At 37.9% G+C, this 22,966-nt stretch overlaps 5 protein-coding genes across 6 annotated transcripts; 2 read left to right on the forward strand and 3 right to left on the reverse strand.

Annotated features, from left to right (window-relative positions):
- Nucleotides 1–367: 367 nt before the first annotated feature.
- Nucleotides 368–4,120, forward strand: LOC113760399 (protein SMG9-like). The gene is made up of 8 exons (XM_027302958.1): nt 368–869; nt 1,079–1,187; nt 1,277–1,392; nt 1,791–1,910; nt 2,109–2,198; nt 2,928–3,079; nt 3,390–3,651; nt 3,728–4,120. Exons 1-8 carry the CDS (start codon nt 624–626, stop codon nt 3,878–3,880), a joined length of 1,248 nt encoding a protein of 415 aa, XP_027158759.1. The 5' UTR covers nt 368–623; the 3' UTR covers nt 3,881–4,120.
- Nucleotides 4,121–4,275: 155 nt separating this feature from the next.
- On the reverse strand, nt 4,276–5,612 carry LOC113762557. Its single transcript, XM_027306057.1, has 3 exons — nt 5,247–5,612; nt 4,845–4,946; nt 4,276–4,563 (listed from the first exon to the last, which is right to left on the reverse strand). Exons 1-3 carry the CDS (start codon nt 5,497–5,499, stop codon nt 4,502–4,504), a joined length of 417 nt encoding a protein of 138 aa, XP_027161858.1. The 5' UTR covers nt 5,500–5,612; the 3' UTR covers nt 4,276–4,501.
- A 2,289-nt stretch (nt 5,613–7,901) lies between these two features.
- Nucleotides 7,902–10,439, forward strand: LOC113764081 (probable receptor-like protein kinase At4g10390). Its single transcript, XM_027308129.1, has 3 exons — nt 7,902–8,926; nt 9,072–9,133; nt 9,192–10,439. The coding sequence occupies exons 1-3, from the start codon at nt 8,455–8,457 to the stop codon at nt 9,849–9,851; spliced, it is 1,194 nt and encodes a 397-aa protein (XP_027163930.1). The 5' UTR covers nt 7,902–8,454; the 3' UTR covers nt 9,852–10,439.
- A 122-nt stretch (nt 10,440–10,561) lies between these two features.
- LOC113764079 (D-xylose-proton symporter-like 2) lies at nt 10,562–16,170 on the reverse strand. 2 transcript variants are annotated; one of them, XM_027308127.1, is made up of 14 exons: nt 15,963–16,167; nt 15,695–15,819; nt 15,286–15,364; nt 14,928–14,987; nt 14,731–14,797; nt 14,513–14,637; nt 14,104–14,205; nt 13,574–13,942; nt 13,439–13,486; nt 13,191–13,253; nt 12,785–12,865; nt 12,509–12,607; nt 11,935–12,072; nt 10,571–11,050 (listed from the first exon to the last, which is right to left on the reverse strand). In XM_027308127.1, the coding sequence occupies exons 1-14, from the start codon at nt 16,017–16,019 to the stop codon at nt 10,919–10,921; spliced, it is 1,545 nt and encodes a 514-aa protein (XP_027163928.1). In that variant the 5' UTR covers nt 16,020–16,167; the 3' UTR covers nt 10,571–10,918. The 2 variants fall into 2 exon arrangements, with proteins under 2 accessions (XP_027163929.1, XP_027163928.1); XM_027308128.1 differs by lacking the exon at nt 12,509–12,607 and having other exon boundaries at nt 10,562–11,050; nt 15,963–16,170.
- Nucleotides 16,171–18,347: 2,177 nt separating this feature from the next.
- On the reverse strand, nt 18,348–22,515 carry LOC113762757 (probable NADH dehydrogenase [ubiquinone] 1 alpha subcomplex subunit 12). The gene is made up of 5 exons (XM_027306339.1): nt 22,326–22,515; nt 21,362–21,388; nt 20,161–20,252; nt 18,876–18,985; nt 18,348–18,799 (listed from the first exon to the last, which is right to left on the reverse strand). Exons 1-5 carry the CDS (start codon nt 22,412–22,414, stop codon nt 18,644–18,646), a joined length of 474 nt encoding a protein of 157 aa, XP_027162140.1. The 5' UTR covers nt 22,415–22,515; the 3' UTR covers nt 18,348–18,643.
- Between the last annotated feature and the right edge of the window lie 451 nt (nt 22,516–22,966).

A 22,966-nucleotide genomic window follows, 5' to 3' on the forward strand; every position in this document is an offset into this window, starting at 1 on the left:
CTCAGCCAATAAAAATATCTTAAATGAGGAGTTTCTTTATAAGTTCGTCGTTCCAACAACCCATGGAAGTTTCAAAATCCACACTACTCACAGTGGAGTGGAGGAGGACTCAAAAAAAGTTTCATAGCTTGAATGAATTGATGGAGAAGGCGTTTGTAGAGACGAGACTAGAGAGCCCACTTTATTTATAATCAAAAATTTGCCAAATCTCAATGGGAAATGCCATAGAGTGGCGGGAAGGTAAATCGTTGTACTTTGAATTACCTTCAAACAGAAACTTGTTAGTAGTTGTAGTTGGAACTTGGAAGAACAGCGCACTCGAAGGATTTCCAGAAACCTTTGATAAAATGTTTGCATAGGTAACAACAGCATGGGGCTATTTGAGTGTGAAATTAAAAAGGGAATTCCGCTAGTCTTCTTATAATCTGTTCATTTTCATGATCTATATACGTTTAACGGACTCGTATGTTATCTTTTTCTCACGGGCCCGAGTGCTTCTGCTGCAGTCTTGTACTAATATTAAAGATCATCCATCCAAGAATCTGAAATAATAAATAAAATTCATCAGCGATTGAAGTGCCCCGGCCCCAATAAAAGTGGGGGAAAACAAGCGATTGAAACAAATGGCAGGGGGATCGGGAGTCGCTTCAAGTCCATCAACACACCCTCCCTCTCACCAAGCTGCTCCCAAAATCCTATTAGCCAAGCCTGGTCTTGTTGCCGCCGGCAAATTTAGCCGAGGGGTTGTCGGCCCCGGCGGTACCGTCGAAGATGATTCACCAGCGGCGCTTCGATCTCGCCTTCCCTCCCTCGGATCTCTTAATCTCCTCTCCGATTCTTGGGATTTCAACCCCGACAGATTCCTTCCAGTAAGATACCAACTCTACTCACCCTTTCTACTGTTATCGTCCTTCAAAAATAAATAATAATAAAAAAAAAGCGGCTAAGTTTTTCATCTATACAAGATATAGGCAAAAATTCTTTTGCTTTTTTTTTTTTTTCCTTTTTTCTGTTCGTTCGGGGCTTTCTCACACCCAAAAGGGGAAAACCAAAAAAAAAATTTAATCTTTTTTCGCAGTTTCTGACTGACAATACTGATTTTACGGTGGTTGGAGTAATCGGTCCTCCTGGTGCTGGCAAGTCCACCATCTTGAACGAAATATATGGATATGATCCTACCTCACCCGGTACTCATCATCCACCCTTTTACTTGCTCTGTATTCTGTTACTCGTCGTCAACTTTATGCTGATGAACAAGTGATGGTGGCCATCTCAGGAATGCTGCCTCCATTTGCAATTGAAACTGAAGAAACTAAGGCAATGGCAAAGCACTGCACTCTTGGGATTGAACCCCGAATCTCCTCCGAACGTATCATACTTCTTGATACTCAGGTCCGCTACTTTTAACACCCACCATTTCCCTCTTTTCTGCCTTCACTAGTTTTTCTCTTTTTAACAATTAGATTAGAAGAAAATTTTAGATAGGATATCCACTATAACTTGCCAAGTAAGATAGGAGGGGAGGTTATAGTTAGACAAGTTTTCCAAATCATTATAATATTTCTCTTTTGACTTTTTTCTACTCGCTTTGCTAATATCTTTCCATACTCAGATACTTAATGATCCATCAGTCAAGAATCTTCTTGTGTTCTCCAGTTTGGTGCCATAGAATCATTAAATGTTACGTTTACATATTTTACAACTAAAGTTTTTTAAGTGGTGCATAGCTGGTTGGTAGCACAGTCTGACTGTTGTTTCTCCATTCTCTAATTAGTCCTTGTGCTGTACAGCCTGTGTTTAGTCCTTCTGTTTTGGCCGAGATGATTAGACCTGATGGCTCATCTACGATCTCTGTGATAAGTGGTGAATCACTATCTGCTGAATTAGCTCAAGAACTGATGACCGTTCAGGTAACTCTGAGACATCAAGTAGTAGTCTTAGTTTAAATAAACGTAATTGAGACATAATGTTCCTATCTTAATTTTGATGCCAAGATATAGTGTAAGATTGAATCGATAATTACACTACCAGTTTTGAAGTTTAAACAAAAAAAAAAAAGTCTAAGCAATTTTTCTTTTTCCTGTCGGTGCTGCAAGGAATCTTTCTAGCTTGGTGTTTTTCTTGCATCAGTTTGTCACATTATCCTGGTGGTATCTGAGGGAGTTCATGATCTTAGCATGTGGCGCTTAATGTCAACGGTATCCTTCTTTCTCTTTCTATTTTGGAATGTTGCTTGCGCTTAATCTTGTTCCGATTGGAGCATTGCTTTCTAAATATCTGAAGCTTATGTTTGCTGAGCACTTTTGGTAGTTTGCTAGATTCTTTATTGAGAAAATGACTTTTGAATATACAAAACCTTGAACATTATCTACTATTCTAGTTCCTACCTTTTAGAGTACACTCTTGAAAGGTTGCCCCCATTTTAGAATATAGTCTGAACATTTCTGGAAGTTTTTCAGTGGTAGGAACTTGTTCATTATTGCGATTAAAATATCTGAAATGCATCTGAACTTCGCTATTTGACCATATATGTTAATATAATGTTGGAGGGGCATGTGTACGGAAGTGAAGTTGGTATTCTGTATTTTCTCTTATACCAAATTGCAATAGTTGTTTGCAGAGAGAAAGCGAACTGGAGGCAAATTTATATTTAAAAAAAACGTTGGGTTTCCTACCTTTTATGCATTTGCCTTGGAAACTGTGAAGTCTGATCATCTTCCCACCTGGTTGAACATCATCATATCTTAGCTCTAGATGACCAGCTATGATCGTCAACCCTGCTAGTAGGAACTGAGCTTTTCCTTTTCCTCGCTTACTTTTTCTTTTGTGTGAGCTGCATTTAACAAATTTATTTGCTTCATCAGATTTGGGAATCTAAATTTTTGCATTGGTATCATTTTAAAGAAATGGTTCATTTTTAATTGCAGGTGGACTTGTTGAAGCATGGTATACCTGATCCGTCTTCAGTGTCGTTTTCGCATCCGCATGGCTCTAGTCTGATCTCTGAAAAAGAAAACAAAGATAAAATTCTGGAAGTGGGAAAAGAGTATATGGCAGCGCCAGTTTTTGTGCAAACAAAGTGAGTTTGTTTTACATCAAAGTTGTTTTCCAAAGGGAAGCTTTATGGAAAGAATTATCCTGTTTGGGGCTAGTTAGTACTTAATTTCATTGCTAAATTTATGCGTGAAACGAGGTTATGGAGATATCAGTGTAGTTGTCCTTAATCTAATTGCAGGATAGCCTATCATACAGCTTTACCAACAGAAAAGGAGGTGTCTGTGCCACCACCTCTTTTGCAGATTGTTTTTAACCTTTTCTCCTTTTCCATGCTTATTGGGTGTTGAAATTGAATGATAGCATGAGCTATTGTTTGTTATCACTTCATGTAGACTGCGTGACAAAGATGTTAATCCGCATAATGCTGCACAACTAAGGAAGGCACTTCAACAGTGTTTTAACCCATCATCTTTTGTGAGGCTTAAATGCCAAAATGCATCAAAGGAGAACAGCATTTCCGCAATCAAGAGTCAAAATGATGGCACAGATTCTGCAGCACTAAAATTGTTTCTAGTTCCAAGCAAGAATAGAGATGACTCCCCCTGGGCACAGTATGAAAGCTACATTTCTGTGATTTGGAAGTTAAGGGATGAGGTCTCTGTCTCTGTCTCTGTCTCTCTCTCGTGTATCATTTCTAAGGATGCAAAGCTAATATTGGTCTATTCTTTAGGTTCTATCCATGAGTGGCTCCTCGTTCTCGAGGACAGTGTCTGAGCGTGATTGGTTGAAGAATTCTGCTAAAATATGGGACATGATCAAGAATTCTGCCGTCATTGCAGACTACTGTAAAACGCTTCAAAGTTCGGGCATGTTTAGAAGGTAGCTATTTGATTCTTGCCGTCTTCGCTGAAGGTTCAGAGACCCATTTGTAGTTCATAGCTGGCTTCGTGCCGCGGACCACTTTTTAAGTTTTTTGCTGTAAAATCTGATGTTTCTTCTGTTAATTGATATGATTAAACACCTGTTCACAACAGCCCCATGGCTTATTTTATGGTGTTTGATTATACATTGCGGGAAGAATGGGGTGAATACGTCATCATGTGCGTGTCAATAAAATTTTTTGGCCAACAATTGCACGTCTTCCTCTGTGTCATACAAGTGATACAACCATCATCAAATGAGAATGTGCAGAAATGACATCTGAGATCTAAAGAAACATCGAGCATATTTCGATTGCAAATTTATCTCAAATAATATTTCGCTTGGATCGTAAACACATTTCTAAATTCACTTTTTTATATTTTTAATTACTTTTTATCTCACATACATCACATCACAAAAAGTATTACAATAATTATTCTAAATAATACTCTATCCCAACACACTCGATATCAACAGATGATCTGCAGGTGAAGACATAAAATGTTGAATAAAACTAAAGCGGGAAAGGAATCTATTTTCTAGTCTCTGATCTACCGGTGTTCTGCAAAGATCTAAGAAATGGTTACTCCTCCATGGCATCCTTTGAGGCTTGAGCTGCTCGTTTATCAGATTTTCTGTTCCTATCTGCAAAAGGCACCCCATACATTTTGAGTCAGTTAGAGCACAGACAGAGAAACAGAAACTTGAGTGTACTTTGCATATACGTTCAATTTGGCAACATTTCGAAACGGATCAACCAGCGGCCTATGGAAAAGAATCATGGGAACAGAAAAGCCAGTCGAAAAGTCTTCTTCTAACTAGATGAGATTTGTGTCTAGTAAAAGGAAAAAGTAAATTATGAGTCTGCAAAAGACGATGAGGAGCAAGAGCAACTAAGAAGCGAGGAGGAGCCGAACCGAGCCGACCTCTTTTCTTGAAGCGCCCTGCTTTATACTTTGGACTCTTCTTCATGTGAAAGTGAAACTTCTTAGGAGCCGCCTGCTTGTTGGCATCATCTTGGGAAGTTCCTGTTGCGAACGGTGGAATCCAAAGTAGTATTAATTAGAAAGTGATGAGAAGATCAACCCACCCCACGCCTTCCCCTTCCTTCCCTACTACGCTCTGTAATGATCTACGTTGTGTTAATTGGAAAAGTGATGAGATTTGTGTGGAAGCAGAGCTATATCATATCTCAAAGATTCTAAAGGAGGAATAATCAAAAGAAAAAGAAAAAAGAGAGGAATCATAACCTAACCTAACCTAAGGGCGTGAAATTGAAGACGAGAAAAAAAAAATAAATCCCAAAAACACAGTAGTATAATACATACCACCAGAACCATTATCATCATTATGAGCAACAGCCAACATCTCGACATCCTGCATAGCGGTGGTCAGAGCTGCTGCAGCCGCCTTTTGGTCCCTGCGCCATTTCTTGAAAAGTTTGCGCTTCCGCTTGCCTGAGATGGAAAGCGGTGGATGTTTGTGCTTCAGCTTTTTTGTTAGCGGGTCCCCCTGTACTGCCCTCTTCCGCTCTGCAATTGCAGCTCTCCTTTGCTTCTGAACCACGTTGAATTTTGCCATCTCTGATAACAACGAACCCAACAAAACCCCCTCCCACGCTGCGCCTGCCTGGCTCAACTTCAACCCTAGCTCCCTGCCCCGGACCCTTTAAAAGTCAGGTGTCGTAACTACTCAAACGCACTGGCACCCAAACCCGGTCCTTCAATATAATAACCGGTCAATTTAACCTTCCTTCTTTAGTATGTCACGCACGCTCTATCCCTACCCTTAATTTTACAATCTTACAAACTCTATTAATTTAAAAAGGTATTAGTTAGTCGATAAATTAATAATTTATTAATTTATGGAGTGTATTTATTTACAATTCAAAGAAACATTCATTTAATCAACTAAAGTTTTATTTTGTTTTGTTTCATAAAACTATAAATTATTATATTAATGAATTCATATTATATCTACTAGGTTCTTGAATATAAATCAATCAATAACTGATATCATTTTCCTATTACCAAAGAGGTCAAGAAGATTTAGAAATACTGCCGTATGATAAATGTCCACTCCCCTTTTACTAAATGAATATGAAAAATCAAATTAAAAATTAGAGATGAGATTCAAATTTTAAGAGAAACCAAAAATAATAGTCTCACATTTTAGAAAAATATGGTATGTTATTTTAGTGAATTATTAATTAATATTATGAATGGGATTAAAAAGTTATTGTCTTATTATTTTATCAAAATTATTAATTTAACTCATTAGTCCAAGTCAGAATCAAAAAAATTATTATTTAATAAATATTTATCAATTTATCAAGTATTAATTTATAAATGTTTTACTATACTAATTTGTAAAGCATTTTGATTGTTTGCTTTAACTCTTTCATTTTTTTTTTATATAAGCGTTGCTTTGGATTTTTTTTTTAATAGCAAAGAACGGATGAGATTTAAGATCTCAATCTTTTTAAAAAGATACGTTGTTAACTTTTTTGTTGTTTCCCAATAAAAAAATTTAAAAAAATCGTTTCCTTCTTCCTTATAAAATACAAATTTTTGATTAATCCCCCAACAACAGATTTTTTTTTTTTTCCGTTTGAATGGGGAAAAGAAGTAGTGAGATGTACATTTATGAAGGGTTATTATCACTTTACCCCCTTAATATTTGGTACTACTATCAATTTCCCCCTTAACGTTATATTTTAATCACTTTATCCCTAAGACTAACGGTCAAACATAACGGAATTTGTTAATTAAAGTGAAAAGACATGTTTAACCCTTAAAATTATTATCGCTTTACCCCCAATAAAATATAATCTCATTATCAGTTTACCCCCCAAAGTTATTTTTTAGACAATTTATCATACCATTAAACCAATTTAATAAGTTAAAAAACTTTAGAAGAAAATACCCTCCTCTTTGCATAATAAAAATAATAAAAAATTTAGAGTGACTCTTCTCCTTTTTAGTTTTAAGAAAAAATAAAGTTAAAGTATTAATTTCTTTCTTCTTGGCAATTTTATTAATATTGAAAAAAATATAGAAAGATGGAGAGGGGGAGAGGAAGAGGGAGAGTTCAATTCTTTTTTAAAAAATTACAAATAAAAAAGAATTAAATACTTTTATTTTTTAAAATTATTTCACTTTTTTATTTACCACCAAATTCCAATTTTAATCTTGATAACCTTAAAGTAATACGATAATGTTAGACTTTTCTTTATTTTCTTTTTTCTGCAAAATCTAACTTTTTGTCTCCTTCTTTCCTTAGTATAATAAATGTAAAAAAAAAAAAAATTTTGAGAAAACCTTTATTTTTATGTTTTTCGATCTCTTAAAGTAAAAAAAAAAAAGAATAATCATTCCAAATTTTTTATTTTTAATTATATATAAAAAAAGGTAAATATATTTAAAATTTTTTGAACATACTAGTTAGATTAACGATGAGGTAAAATGCCTAAAAAATAATATTAGAAACTAAACTGATTGTATCACTATAATCTAAATGAATAAAGTGATAATAATAATGTAGTAATGCTATAAAATAAAGGGTATTTTTGTCCAAAATTTTTTAACATATTGAGTTGAATTACTTATGAGGGTAAAGTAACTAAAAGATAACGTTAGGCTGTAAATTGATGATAGCAGTGATATAGTTTCAAGGTAAAGTGATAATAACCCATTTATGAATTCAGAAGTGGGAATGATCAGATTCAGGCATTCAGCCAGCCCTACAATCAATGGAAAATTCGACTCGACGGCCACATTAAGGGCATAGTACGTGGCGTCAAGAACGTCGCAACAACAAATAATTGATGAGTGTTAGGATGCAACGATCTCTGAAGTCTGACTGCTTCTGCAAGTCATTGGTTTTTTTTTTTTTTAAATTCAATTCCAGTTTGCTTCTTAAATTGAATTGGAATCTCATATTCATTGAACAGACACAAGTCACATAGTTTAATTTAAATTTTGTTGGATGGTTGAAAGAAAAAAAAAAAAAAAAGGTTTTCAAGTACTCCAACTGCTCCAGCGGAGGAACCGACAAGAATAGGAGAAGGACTCCGACTCACCACCCGGCAGGCACCAGAAATTAATATCCTTCCTAATTATCAGACCTGCAGGCGGCATGAGCATGACGGCCGTCGTCGGTGACAGTCCGGCGGCACCCAGTCTCCCCGCTACCATACCACCGACAGCCGACAGCTGACAGCTGACAGCCCCTTCTTTCAATTCCATCTTCCAAGGAAGGACGGACGAAGATTCTCTAGAGACACACAGTTCTGTTTTATTATCAAGTCAAACCCGCACGGGTGGAGAGGGGAGGGGCCAATACAGAGAGACAGTCCCTTTGCTTGCTTGCTTGCTTGGTCAGTTGATGGATGCTTCCTTTACCCTCTTCGTCCGTCCGTCCCCACTTTCATTTCTTACTAGTCTTATTCATCACAAAACAAAATAGAGACTTAGTATTAATTATTATTATTAGTGAAAGCAGCTCTATTAAGAAGCCAATCCCCTCAAACTTGCCATGGAAGCCTCCTCCTCCTCCTCCTCCTCTGTCATTATGGCCGCCGCCTCCTCCTCCTCCTCTTCTTCTTCCTGCTTCGCTTGTTGTTTCCGATTCATCAAACTCAGGCGCAAACGCTGCTTAGAAAGAGTAGCTGATGTCACCAGTACTAGTGCTACCAGCATTACTGCTTCCCGTTCCCAAGGAGAAGAAGCACAACGAAAGCAAGGTCTTCATCAAAATCATCCTCGTCAATTCAGTTGGGATGAATTGGAAAGGTTCAGCTCCAATTTCTCGCGGGTGGTTGGATCCGGAGGCTTCAGCACTGTTTATCTCTCCCAATTCCCGGATTCAAGCCTTGGGGCAATTAAGATGATCCACGGCGCCAGCAGCAGCCAGCGTCTTCATCGGGTTTTTAAGCAGGAGCTGGACATTCTCCTCCGCCTCCGACACGATAACATCGTCAAGCTTCTTGGCTACTCTGATCATCCAGGTACGTCGTAAACCTCCCCCTCTCCTCCAGATACTAATGCTGATAGTAGCGTCATTGTAGAAAATATTAATTCAAAAGAATATGTTTCGACGGACTTACCATTATTACTTGTGCAGAAATATCAAGGTTTTTTTTTTTGGCGCAGAAGAAAGCATTTTGGTGTTTGAGTATGTTCCCAACGGGAATTTGCAAGACAAACTCCATACAGCTAAAACAAGAAGAGGAGGAAAAACAGCAGCAGGAGCAGATGGAGATGAGAGAGGAGGAGGAGGAGGAGGAGAGTGGGCTTTCGTGGAACAGCCGCATCAAAATAGCATTTCAACTTGCCCAGGCCTTGGAATATCTCCACCACAAGTGTCCCTTACAGATAGTTCATGGGGACATCAAAGCTTCTAACATTCTCTTAGACCGCCACCTCAACTGTAAACTCTGCGATTTCGGATCCGCCAAGATGGGATTCGCTTCCTCGGTGCTCCCGCCCTTTTCTTCATCTTCTTCTGCAATGAGCAGCAGCAGCAGCAGCAGAATGATGCTTGGGTCTCCCGGTTACGCCGATCCTCACTACCTCAGGACAGGGATCGCCTCCAAAAAGAACGACGTGTATAGCTTCGGAGTTATCCTTCTGCAACTCATAACGGGGAGGGAGGCCCTCTGCTCCCGCACCGGCCACAAGTTGACTTCCATCGCTGCACCCGCGTTGAGGGATCCATCGAAGCTACCCCAGTTGCTGGATCCACGTCTTCTCCGAGGCGACGATCCTGAATTGTTGGAACAAGTCAAGGTCATGGCTTCCATTTCAGCAATGTGCCTTTGCGATTCTCCCGCCCTTAGGCCTTCAGCTTCCGATATTCTCAATGCCATCGCCACCAATATTCCCTCCTTTCCATTTCCTAGTTCCTATTACTACTCCTCCTCATCCTCCTAGTGATGCAACGCCTAACAAGTTTTAATACACCTCCTACATGACACTTCCAAGTCCCATACCATACTAGGATTTCATTTCTTCTGTCTTACCCCAACAATTTTTCCTCTTTCTTTTTGTTTTTTTGGGGTTGGGGAAGAGCAAAACACTCAGGTGGCGCGCCACTACTACTTAGATTGCACATTAAGCACTCTTGTTAGGAATAACATTAGGCTCAATGGTATGTACAGTATATTGCTCAAGCGTTTTTACCGCAAGAGGGACTGGGTTGTTTTCGGAGCCTCACCTGGAATCAATCACTTGATTTACTGCACTCGACGCTTCCATTTTTGACAAACGCTTCTTCGCTTCTCCCTTTTTCTGGGTTGTGGTGGTCTGGATTTTATGGATCCGACCACGTGAAATTCCAATATCGCAGGCTTGCTTTTATACGGTTTGAAGACATGCTATATAGTGCCACCGATCTCCATACCTTAGCAGTATGGAGGAAAGGTTGCATGGATTCAAAATTTCAGAGTGGAGTGATCTTAGGATTGGGACAATGTAAGTACCACATCAAGCCAATAATTGATAGTACATCCATTTTTTTTTTTGTCGGTAAAAATAATAATGAGTGTGTTTGGATTGTAAGTTATTTGAAATATTTTTACTATAGCACTTTTTGTGATGTGATATATGTGAGATAAAAAAGTAATTGGGAAGATAAAAAGGTGTATTGGAAATTGTAATGGTGATGTCAGCAAATATATTTGGCCAAATAATTGGCTGTCCAAACACACTCATAATTTCAATATCTTACGCGTAACATGTAATACATCCAAGTACCTAGCTCAACTCTCATTCATTCAAATACACCCACACATAGCATAGCAGCAGCTGCTTCTTCCATCTTGGCATCACTTATCTGAATCCTACTTCTACTGAGAGTTAAAGATAAATATATATACGTCACCACCACGCGTGTACACAGATACAGACACAGGCACAGGCACGAAGCTATTATATTATGTATCACATCACTGCTTTGTCAAGCAACCGAGCCTCAGGTTAGGCTGCAGAATGAATCCCTCCTATAAGAGTTTGGCCTCAATTTCCTCCAGAGTGAGTCCTTTTGTCTCCGGTACCACAAAGAAGATGAATATGACCGATAAAACAGCAATGCCTCCAAATATGAAAAACACAACGCCAGCTCCTACCAAATCCTGCAATGGCATTACACATTAAGATAAGATGAAAATGTCATTGCAAACTCTCCTTCCCATATAAAGGTTGTCTACGCAACTTCTTGCTGAAGAATACAAGCTTCAAGGAGAAATAGCCTTAGCAGAGATTGAAACACAAATTCCATCTCAAGCTCCTCGTTTTCGTTTCACGATTAAAGTTTCTTTAGTTCCACATTTCTATAGTTTTCACTAGATTCACAAGAATTTTAGTAAATTAATCCTCAAGATAATAGCAATTTTGAGAATTCACCAGTCATTTCCCCAGCAACAAAGCAGGAAAAAAAAAAAAAAAATTTTCTGGAAGCATCTAGCCAACGACTAGTACATGCAACACTGCACACGTATATGGTCCAAATTTCATGATATTATGTATCAAAAGGCAAAAAGGTAGGGTAATATCTGTAACACTACCATCTTATCTTGATCTTCTACATGGATAGGTTCACTACAAAATTAGGCAATAGAATGAACAATTTGCAAACCTTACCTGGAAAGTTTGATCTGTTAAAGATATTGACCCCCTCCCGCACACACAAGCACCCCACCCCACCACCCCCCCCCCCCGCACCACCAAAAAAAAAAGTGCTGCACAATCATTGACATGCATTTTTTGTGGAAAAACGTAAGAACAAACATATACGAATTTGTATTAGAAGTGAATTCTGCAGAAAAATGGTTTGTTTTGAGAACTTTTCAGTTTCACCCAGCATCAGCAGCATCCGAAAGGAACTTATGAACACCATATTGCAGGTTCATGACATGTATCAAAACAATCCGTAATGACATGATCATAAGAGAAGCCAGAAACAAAAGCTAGTAATTTTCAATATCTACAGTCCAACACAAGGTAAAACGTTTTGCACCTCGAGAGGAGAAAATGCAAATGTCACCAGTGCATTTGCGCCGAAATTCACCAGAACTGCTATACTCAATCCTCGCCCTCTTGAGCGTAAAGGGAAAATCTCTGAAATCATTAACCAACCTATTGGACCAAATGATAACTGCAAAATGAGGATATAAATCAATACACATTTGCCAAGCAGAGACTACATGGTAGAACTACAATAAACATTGTGGTCACCACTGATACAATAAAAGTTAAAGCCATTAAAGGAAAAATGTGACACCCATTGATATTGACTACATGTAAGAAAGTAACAAAATTATTCCATGAAGTAAGTGATGCTAAAACTAAATCAAATAGCTGCACCAACTTTTCACATCTAACTTCACAATTCTCCGTTTATCTGGACCGAAAGAGAAGCGGGATGCAAGCTCATCCTATAATGTTCATTCGATTTGCAGTGAAATTATAGGGAATTCCAAGTTGAGCCTCAAGGCTTAGCTCAGTCCACATCCTCAGAAGAAATAAATTTTCAAAATGTTAATTACAATCTGAATACCAATGATTTGCCAGTCAACAGCTTTTTTATATACCTGATAGCATCCGACATACAACAGCAGCCCAACAACAGCCACGGCAGGTACATCATCCAAGAATGTGTAATATGATCCCAAAAGAAAGAGGGATATTACCTATCATACAGTATGGATCATAAATATTTTTTTGGAGCTTCAAGGAATGTAAATGGTGATAGGAAGTACATGTTATAAAACCAACAGAAAACTGCATTAACAGTTATATCAAACAAGCAACCATGCTCAGAACCGAGAGATCATATGAAAGACACCTCAAGTAGAAAAGACTGTTACCATTCCAGAGACACCACCAAGTAGCAGAGGTCTTCTACCAACTCTATCAATCACCAGTACAGCTACTGCAGTCATAATTAGCTGCAGATAGTATGAGCACATTAGTTTGACCCAGAAAGAGACAAAACTGACACCAGGTTCTCATTGACTGACAAGCTTAATGCGAAAACCTTGACTCTTGCACTCAACATTGAAAAACTAAAGCAGCTTGTTTTCAACAAGGCGGCATCTGGTTGTAAATGTGGAAAATGAAATCACAATGGAAGTTGCTCAGTTTAAAAGGAAATTTAACAATAGGACAGATGCAAACATTAAAAACAAGTATACAACCATTGAAAGGAGGGAACACGTAGCAATCATGCATAAATCATAAAGGGGAAGGAACATGCATGCCAAGAGAGTCCACCTTCAACAATGCCAGATATATTGAGGCCGTCGTAGCATCAGATGCAGCAGAAAACCCTGCAGTCTTTCAAACCATACCAGGTAAGCACAGTGGGGAAGAAGCAAATTGACATTAGAAATAAATTCATAAATAAATAAATATGTGCGTGTGTGTGTGTGCGCGCATATACATGAAATTAAGCATTAATATCATGTCAAAGAGAACGGGCACATATTATGTGCTAGTCTTATTGAATTCAATTGTTGTACCTCAAAAATAGTGGCAGCATAGTACAGAACACTAGGTTGTCCCGTAATCTGCCATTAAAAGAGTTAAGATATTAGGAATAATTCCAGAATAAAAGCTCCGGTAAAGTAAGAGAGAACCATTACTAAGAAGAATACCTGTTGGAACAAGACTAATCCAGCACCGATTGAAAGAGCTTTCAAGCATTTCCCCTGGAACATCTCCGCTATTGTAGCTTCTTTCTCTTCACTAAGTTGAGAAAGCTCAGACAGAATTTCATCCACTTGCTGAGAAGCCGAATCCCCAATAGCCCTTCCTCTAAGCCAGCACAAGCTACTTATAGCAATTTCTCTTAAATCATGCAATTTCCCCTTGCCCTGTATGGCTCTTAGCAGAATCCATCTTGGTGATGCAGGCAACCACCACATTCCAATAGCCATTATAAGAGCCAAAGGGATACTAACCCCATACATGTAACGCCATCCAGAAATTGCTTCAACCAAGAGGCTACCAACAACATAACCAAACTGAAACATATTGCATCAATCAGCATTAGAAATCCCAAAGCATCATGGAATGTACCACTGATATGAGAAAGAATATAACTACACCTTATATTACATCACAAGCACATGGAGCATAACCTATAGCTTCTAATAAGCCTTGCTCAGCGATGTTCAATACTTACCAGCATTCCCATGACTATGAAGAACTCTTTCAGAGAAATGAGTCGTCCCCGTATCTGGCTTGGAGCTGTTTCAGCAATGTACATTGGGGCAGCATGCATGGCCTACCAAAAGATAGGGAAGAAAACAAGAATCCAAAAGTGAGCTGAATTTTGAAGATTGTTTGTCATCCAGTAGACCAATAATAAAAATTCTGCGGATTGCAGGAAATGCTCTGAATGACATATACAACAACATAAAAATTAACTACCCTGACTCCCTGAGAATTTACTGTAGACGACATGTCTGGTGTTGTTTGCTCGTAAGTAATGCTTTCTTACTACAAGTACAATGTAGGGATATCCAATTGCAATATCAATGAAAGTACAACTCGGAAGCAACTCTTATGAATGAGGAAAGGACGCATCTTACCAAACCGATTCCAATGCCATACACGAGCCTTCCAATGACCAAGACAACAAAGTTGGGTGCCAATGCTGTGACTAAAGCTCCCAAAAGATACAATAATGAAGAAAATATCAACTCCCTTCTTCTTCCTAAGATGGAAAAAATGACTAGTGAGTTAATAAAGAGAGAAATTGAATGAGCAAATAAACATTTCATCCTACACACGGACAGAGAGAACTGACCTAGGAAGTCAGCAACATTAAAAGCCAAAACAGAGCCAGCCAATGCACCATACAGGGAGCCACTAGTCTAAAACAGACAGCAGGCAGCTCAGAGCATTAAATGATAAGATGTCATGTCTTCGTAGGCAGAAAATCCTGAGGAAATTAGCTATAAAGCACAAAAGACACGATGGTGACAAGAAGAGAAGTGAGCTTACTATGAGGCCAACTTCCACAGAAGACAAATCATACCATGAAATTCCGCTTAAAGAGGGCGACTGCACAAGAGGAAGGAATTGGCCGATTAAAGGTTCAGCTAGATTTGTTGGAGCAAGATAAAATCATTTGGAAACTCAGTCCAGCTTTCAGTATCAGAAGCGATGTGGGAGCCATAAAACAAGGAACATCTCAATCTCATAAAAGAAGAAGCACTAGTGGATAATGCAACAGGGCAACAGCACACCCCCACCCCCCAAAAAAAACAAAAAAAAAAGGAATCGTGACATGGGCACATTGAAATCCATTGTAATCTGGAGCATGGTGTATCTGAGAAAGAGAAGGAAAAGGAAGAATAACCTGTATAGATATTGTAGCAGATGATGTGGCACCAATATCATAGCCATATAGCAATCCTCCAAAAGCTGGGAACAGAAACCTGAAATGATGAGGTGTGTTTGAGCATGAGTTGTAAAGGAAAAAGAACAAGAGTCCATAACCATGGAGATGGAGAATCAACTAGGAGGCAAAACCTTATAGAACGTGGAGGTGATTCAAGTACAATAAGGAGTTGACAAAATTGTACATTGAGAAAAGGGGAGAGGAAGAGAAGTGGGTTTGTAGAGACGGACTTTCTTAAAACTATCAAAGGCTTTCTTTTAACTCAGAAATTCTAAGTAATACAGTTGCAGGTAGGAAAATCTTTAAGAAGTCATTAATATATAGTAACATAAACGCTAGAAGAAGTAGGTAAGGTAGTGGTACTGACGGAAGGATTGCAGCAAGTACGGAATAATTGTCGCATTGGAGGCGTTGTTGCTGTTGTTCCCCATTCTGATGCAGCAGAAGATGCTCTTCTTCTGGTGCACCGTCGTCAATCTCGCCACCACCGCCCTTACATCATTCACATCTTTTTGGTCAGTATTCTTTAATTTTTAAATTATTCTTTCTAAGGCGGGGGAAAAAAGAAAGTGAAAAGAAGAAGAAGAAGAAGAATGGAGCAAATATGAAAGAGGAGGAGGAGGATGATGATGGACCTTTGTGAAGGGGGAGGCAGTAGTAGGAGGTTGGTGTGGATGATCATAAGAAGCCATGGACTCTCGATTGATTGACTGACTGACTTTTACAAAGCAGATTAAAGTAAAAATGTGGGGTTTTGGAGAAGACGGAGGGATTATAGGGGAGACGACCTTCTCTCTCCCGTTGCTTTGGACTCTTTTTTCACGTCACCTGATTAATTTGAGTCGGAGTCGCTGCTGCTTCTTGTGGTGGGTACTTAATGCTAGGCTGGCTGGTTGGTTGGTGGGTAGCGGTCTCCATCCCGGCTACGTTGCCTCACTACTGCTGCTAATATTCTACAATTCTTGCACTTTTTATTTTGTTACTGCCACTGGACTGGACTAGTAGCTCCGGTATTTTGCACTGCTGGAATACTTCCTACTGCATTTCGTATTATATTATTATTCGCTGCTACTACTGAACAAGCAAACGTGACTTTCAACCACTCGCAGGAGGAATGAAATCGAGCTTTAAAAAAAATAATTATTTTTTACAAAAAAAATAATTAATTAATAATTTTACTTAGCAAATAATAAAATATTAAATATATATATAATTTTAATATTAAAATATATATATATATATATATTATATTATAATATAATCGACTCAACTCAATGATTAACTAACGAATTGAATGCATTTGAACTTGAGTTCGATTTGATCAATTCAAACTCATTATTGACCAAATTCGAATCAAGTTTGAACACCAAACTCCTCGAAACCCTAATTGGTTGTGTTGAAACATACACGTCAATCAAATCCTCCGCCAATGCATTGCATCCTGCCCTATCTTCCACTCCAACTCACTCACTCAACCCTCCCTCATCCATCCATTTGCCATTTCACCGTAAGCGGCCAAGGCACCAGCGTTTCATTTGGTACAGATCTTTATTATTCCTTTTTTTTTTTTTTTTTTGCCCTTTTCTCACATAGCAATACCTCCCGCTTTTGCTTCCATGAAAACATCACCATGTCAATGTCTCCCAATAAACATCTTGCATCGCGATGGAATTTTCTTAGTAAGGTCATGTTTGATAATCTAATTCAACACTTAAATTTAATGAATTCAAACCATTCAATAACCAAAAATTGAACATCTGAATTAATTAAGTAATACTAAATTTCCTAAGTAAAATTTGCTTCCTAAATTAAGTGCTAAACTATTCACTTATCACTAAATATAATATACATTCAAATGTACTAGATTTAATACTTAACAATTCAATAACTTAATGGATTTAGATTTCAGACTTTAGTTTTATCAAACGCACTCTAAGACTACAAGAGGTGCTCCTTTCATTAAGTCGATGCAGTATTGAAAATGTCAAAATCTTTCCGTCAACAAATCCCACCACCACAATTACAGCATCAAGCACGCCAATTCAACATGCAGAGGAGACGAGAAATCTCACCTTCTCCGGTTAGAGTATGTATAATTCAGTCTCGACAATCACCAATAACTAGGGATGGCAACGGGGCGAGGTTAGGACCATCCCTCGCCCCGCTGCCTACAAACTCCCCCCGCCCCATCCCTCGTCCCCCGCTCCCCTCGTCCCGCCCCGTTTCCCCCGCTGATGCCTCCACGGGGCTAATAAAAATTTGTTATATAATTTTATTATTGTTAAATTTTAGCAAATAATCAAGTATTAAAATATCAACACATCATCAAATTATTATTCATTGTAATTTTACAATTGAATCTTATAAAAAACAATCAAACAAAAATTATTTGAATACAATCCAACATGATGAAATAAATATAACTAAAGTAGTCAAGTTTTCACTTTTGGCACAAATACAATCACTAATTCATTATTGTGCTTGTGCTTTTTTTAAGAAAAAAATGTTATTGTATTAAGTGTAATTAGGGATTTAGTATAAATGTATTAATAAATTTAGAATAACCAATTAATAATTTGTATTAGTACACATATATAATTATTAGTATAATTAATAATATCAATTATATTATATATACTAATAGACATTATATAATACATATAACTAATAATATCATTATCATAAGTTTGTAACTAATTAAATTATATATTATATATATAATTATATACATATATATTTTATATATTTATTTTTTTAAAGTGAGTGACGGGGCGGGGGATGGGGCGGAGGTACACTCCCCCGCCCCCCGCCCCCCGCCCCGTTTCTAAGCGGGGGAAAAAAAATTCCCCCCGCCCCCGCCCCAGCCCCCTCCCCATTAGCCCCCCGCGGGGCGGGTGGCCGCATTGCCATCCCTACCAATAACTTGCATTTATTTGCTTAGTCATCCAACCATTTTCATGTCTATCAAGAAAAAAAAAATTTGTTGAACTCACAATTATAGTATTGTAAAACAAATAGGCTGATAGCAAATTCTGCAACAACTACAGGTAAAAGTCCATTTATTTGCTTCAACATCCAATCATTGCCATATTGGTCTTGACTCAACAAGTACAGCATGACATTCAGCCAGAATCCACTCAATTCAAGGTGACAGTTGAGGAACTAAACCAAAATCAAGTCAATAACAGAACAAGAAAGTAAATTGACAACCCCCCATGGCCATCACACAATTCAGAGTCTGCAGAGCCAGGAGCTTATACATCCATCTACTCTCCGTCTTCTCTAGAATTTCATTTCAAATCTACGAGAAGGAAACTTAGGCCTTGGTCGGTTGCCAAGGTTGATACCTGGTCCAGTCCCTCTGCCCAGGGTTGAGGGAGTGCCCCTTGGAGTGATAGATGTACTGATCACCTTCCCCGGACAAGTTCTCTTTGTGCTCAAGCCCGTATCTCGTTGGTTTCAGTAACAGAAGCTGCACATATGCATTAGCAAATCAGTAGCCTCACTAAGCACGCCACGCCAACTAACTCAACAAACTAGCGACGCACCTCATCTCCTGTATGATCAGTTATGAAATGCAGCCAACCATGCCATTCTGGAGGGACCTGAGAAGCATTATAGCGGTCCTTTGCTGCATATTCGACCCAACGGTGTCTACCTATACAAACACGTGCAACAACTCATTCCAGAGCAGGTTGATTGGTTGTTGTTTGGGGGATTCAAGAGCTCAAAATTCAGAAAGACCGATGCGGATAATATATTAATTTTTATGACAAAGCAGCAAGTTGGTAAAGCTTTTACTTGATTGTTTATCCAGAGGGTCATTAAACTGCACACACTGATATCAGCATATGATCACAGAAATAAACCAACCACCAAGAAGTTAAAGGTTTATTTAGCAAAAAAAGCCGCTGTTATTACAAGCATCTATAAACCAGTCGAAGAATTATGTATTTCACCAAAACATATGATACAAAAGTCTAGCATATAAACAGCACAAAAAACATCCAACCACTGGACCACAGTGTTTCGACCTTATAAATACTATTGATGGAAGGACGATTCCATAACTTTCATTAAGATCAACTTTGTGTGGTGCAGTGCAAATCATTTGGTCAAATTCAGGAGTAGTTCTTGAGATTTAAACAATTCATCCCGTTTCATAATATAAACTGGAATATATGGTGATTGAAAGAAAGCAAAGTGCAACACAAAGAAAGGTGAGCTTTCTGCAACTGGGTGTTTGATTCTTATTATGGAAGAAGAATTAGATTTATGGATAAGCACATATGCTCAGATTTAACAATGTGCACCATAAAAGCTGATGCAACTTTAGCAACATGACAAGATTTATATTTAGGAGACATTTAATTAACAACATGGTTTATAAACTATATCTGAAACAAAATTCTTATAATTTCCTTAAAATAACTGCACTAGACAAAGAGAAAAGAAAGGGGCACTAGAAAGTGGATACAAAAAATTTATTCTCAGGCATGCTTAGCAAAAGTATAAGATTTGACACAAAGGAAACGCATGATGTAAAGTTGGAAATGTGCATCTAGTCTACCTGATGAACTCACAACTTAATTTACAGAAAGAAAAGGATTTTTTTTTTTCGACTAATATTAGCATCTCCAAGAATAGTCGTCCAGAGTATCCCTAAGATCTACACAACATCTCAACTAAGCTACAAGGAACTTGAAGCATTTTGCTCTTCATGTCTATCCCTCACAAATTTATTAAAATCAGAAGTTTAAACAACAAATTATAAGAAAAATGAGTTCAAATCAAAGGTGTAGTAGTATAACACATCTGAAAGTATGTACACACCGTATTGAGTGTCTCCTAATTTTTCATAATATTTGTTGCCAAATTTATCCACACCAACAAGTGTTGCACCTATATTGTGAATCTTGGTTTGCCTGCATTGGTAAACAGACAAAACAACCGGCAGTCAGATCGCAGCTGATGCAACAAAATAGTTGCTGTAGTGACATTAAAATCGGCAAGGATGTCTCGAAAGGCAAAAAGTCATTCCAATAGGAATTCCATGAATGTGCGATTCATCTAAGAGAAGGAGCCAAGAAAAGTAATACATTCCTAACACCTGAATCGGATTGGCTTTATAAGATTCTCTTACTCAAAGCTAAGGGGTGAGAAACATACAGGAAGAGGAAGATAGTCTTACAAATCTCTGGCCTTCTTCTCAACTGCTTATGATTGTGTAAAAGTTGATTTTAGAAAATCAGAGAAACAAAAAGCACAAAAATAGATGCTTCTGATTTTCAGCCTTTTTTTAGGCTCAAAAAATTCAAAATCAGATAATGAAAAGCAATTGAGAACACAACACAATAGATTTTTTCAAGATTAGAATCTAAAATCAGGTGTTAAAAATCAGTTGCGAACAAGCCCTATGTAAGGCCCATAAGTGGAATCTGTGAAAATAACTTTAAAGTAGAGTACAAAGGCAAACACCACCAACAGCAAAACTAATCTAACCCTTGCTTTTGACAGCAGGAACAAATTTCCTCTGTATGGTAGTTGAAAGCAAGAATCCAGATGCAGCCCATAGCTTTTCCTCAAGTGAACTATAACAGTATTTATTCGGCTTATCATAGGAAAGCAATATGCAGCTCCACCTCATGTTTATATCTTGCTCGAGCAATAGAAATTTTATCTTATAAGCTTGTATGTGGTGAACTCTAAATCTCCTCTTCCCATTCAACACAAGGTGGTGTCTTCTAGGTTCCAACTTTTTTCAACTAGAATTTTTGCTCCAAGAATTATGAGGAACTAGGTAGCCTAAGCTTGCCTTGTCATACAGAAAACAGTTGCTCTCTCAAGCTTTGGAGCTGCAGAATTCAGTTACGAAGATCTCACGTTTAAGAAGGCTATGAAAGACTGAAAGTCACCTAAAAGCATGAATATACAAATGCAGACAAAAATGTACATGCGTTTTCATGCATGTTTCCTGCATCATTCACGAACGAAGTGTAAGGAAATCATTTCATAATTTAAAGGTTTAACTTACATAAGATTCCCATCCAAGAGTGCTGTCCTGTAAAGCATGAAAAGAACCATATGCAATCAGCAATAAGATAATAAGAATACAGTGTCAAGAAAGTATTACAGGAGATGAGAATGACTGAGCAAACCCGATTAACAATTGGTGCTAGACTCCAATTTTATCCATTATTCAGGAATTGAGATAATAAGGAGCTTAAGATGGAGGTTTAGCTAGCAATCCCTGTTCTTCTTTTTTTCTTTGAAGGGTTAGGGTGCAGTTTTATCAAATCAAAGTCAGCATTTATGTTGAGACATTCTCTTTGTAAGATATAGCATAAACTTTTTGTTGCAGAGTCCAAAAACCTCGAATGCCTAAAGCGCAGTATCAGTATGATGGGCCACTTGGACAATACAAGCAGCGGTGAATCTCAAATCTCCAGCAATGCGATACAATCACCCATTAATAGTCAAGAACAGGCATGCTGAACGCGAAGTACAATCCTGATTAGCAAGCAATCTTATCTTCGACCGGAATAGATACAATGATAAATGGGCATACCGCAGAAACATGAGCAATGACATTTTCTTTCTTTTTCCCCCCCTACCAATTGACCATTTAAGAAACAAATACATGAAAATAAGTATGCTTTAGCATTGATCCGTGAAGCCCACCAAGAAAGCACCTATTCTTCTGCTTTTCTTTTTAAATTGTTGAACCCTACCTGGCAAGCACTCCTCTAATAGAGTAGGGGGGCGGGGCGGAGGGAAATTCTCCGGGAAAATTACAAATTAATTCGCTCTGATGGATGAAAAAATTGCTGCCCACTAAAAACTATTTATAAAAACCAAGTGCAAAAAAAATTATCTTTTTCTCCTGAAATTCATTCATAAACCTAAATACAGAAATAGAAAATGAGGTTCCCTAGGACTAGTATCTGAGATGGCATTATCGTGTTAAAATTATCGAAAAACAAAAAGGTAAAACTTACAAATATCCTTCATCCCTGAGCTCTCTCAGGAAGTTTCCAAAACCCTTTTCCTTGATCGCCTTCACCGCACTCCTCACTACCGAACCCATCTCCGACTCTCGTCTCCTCTCTCTCTCTACCTGGCTGGCTGGTAATCAGAGCTCGGGCGGACGCTTGAACTTATAAGTTGGGGCCCATCTCCTAACTTTTAACAGTCGTGGGCGTTAGCACTCATGCTGTAATTAATTATTACATGCCACACTTTATAGTAACTAATGTGAATATTCGTGCTACGCACGGTGCTTACATTATTAAAAAAAATTACCATCTATGAAAGAATTTAAAAATAGTAAAATATTATAATCATGGGCACATGAAAGTATATTTAAAAAAATGAAACTTTATAACAATAGTTCAATATTGATAAAAACATCTCCATTATTTATAAACGATCACTTTGATGAAGGTTGGATCCTGAAAAAAATAAAAATATATATCATAAATTGAGCGACATAAGGGTCCAATTAAATATAATTGAATATTTAATTTGATAAGTGAATGAAATACTTACAGACATTTTGCCTTTGATTTGATAATCTTCTACGAATGTGTGAACATTCTTCACACCAATCAACTTTGAGTACGAACGTCAGTATTGGGGG

The sequence above is a fragment of the Coffea eugenioides genome, chromosome 2 (genome assembly GCF_003713205.1).
Source record: "Coffea eugenioides isolate CCC68of chromosome 2, Ceug_1.0, whole genome shotgun sequence".
Classification (NCBI taxonomy): domain Eukaryota; kingdom Viridiplantae; phylum Streptophyta; class Magnoliopsida; order Gentianales; family Rubiaceae; genus Coffea; species Coffea eugenioides.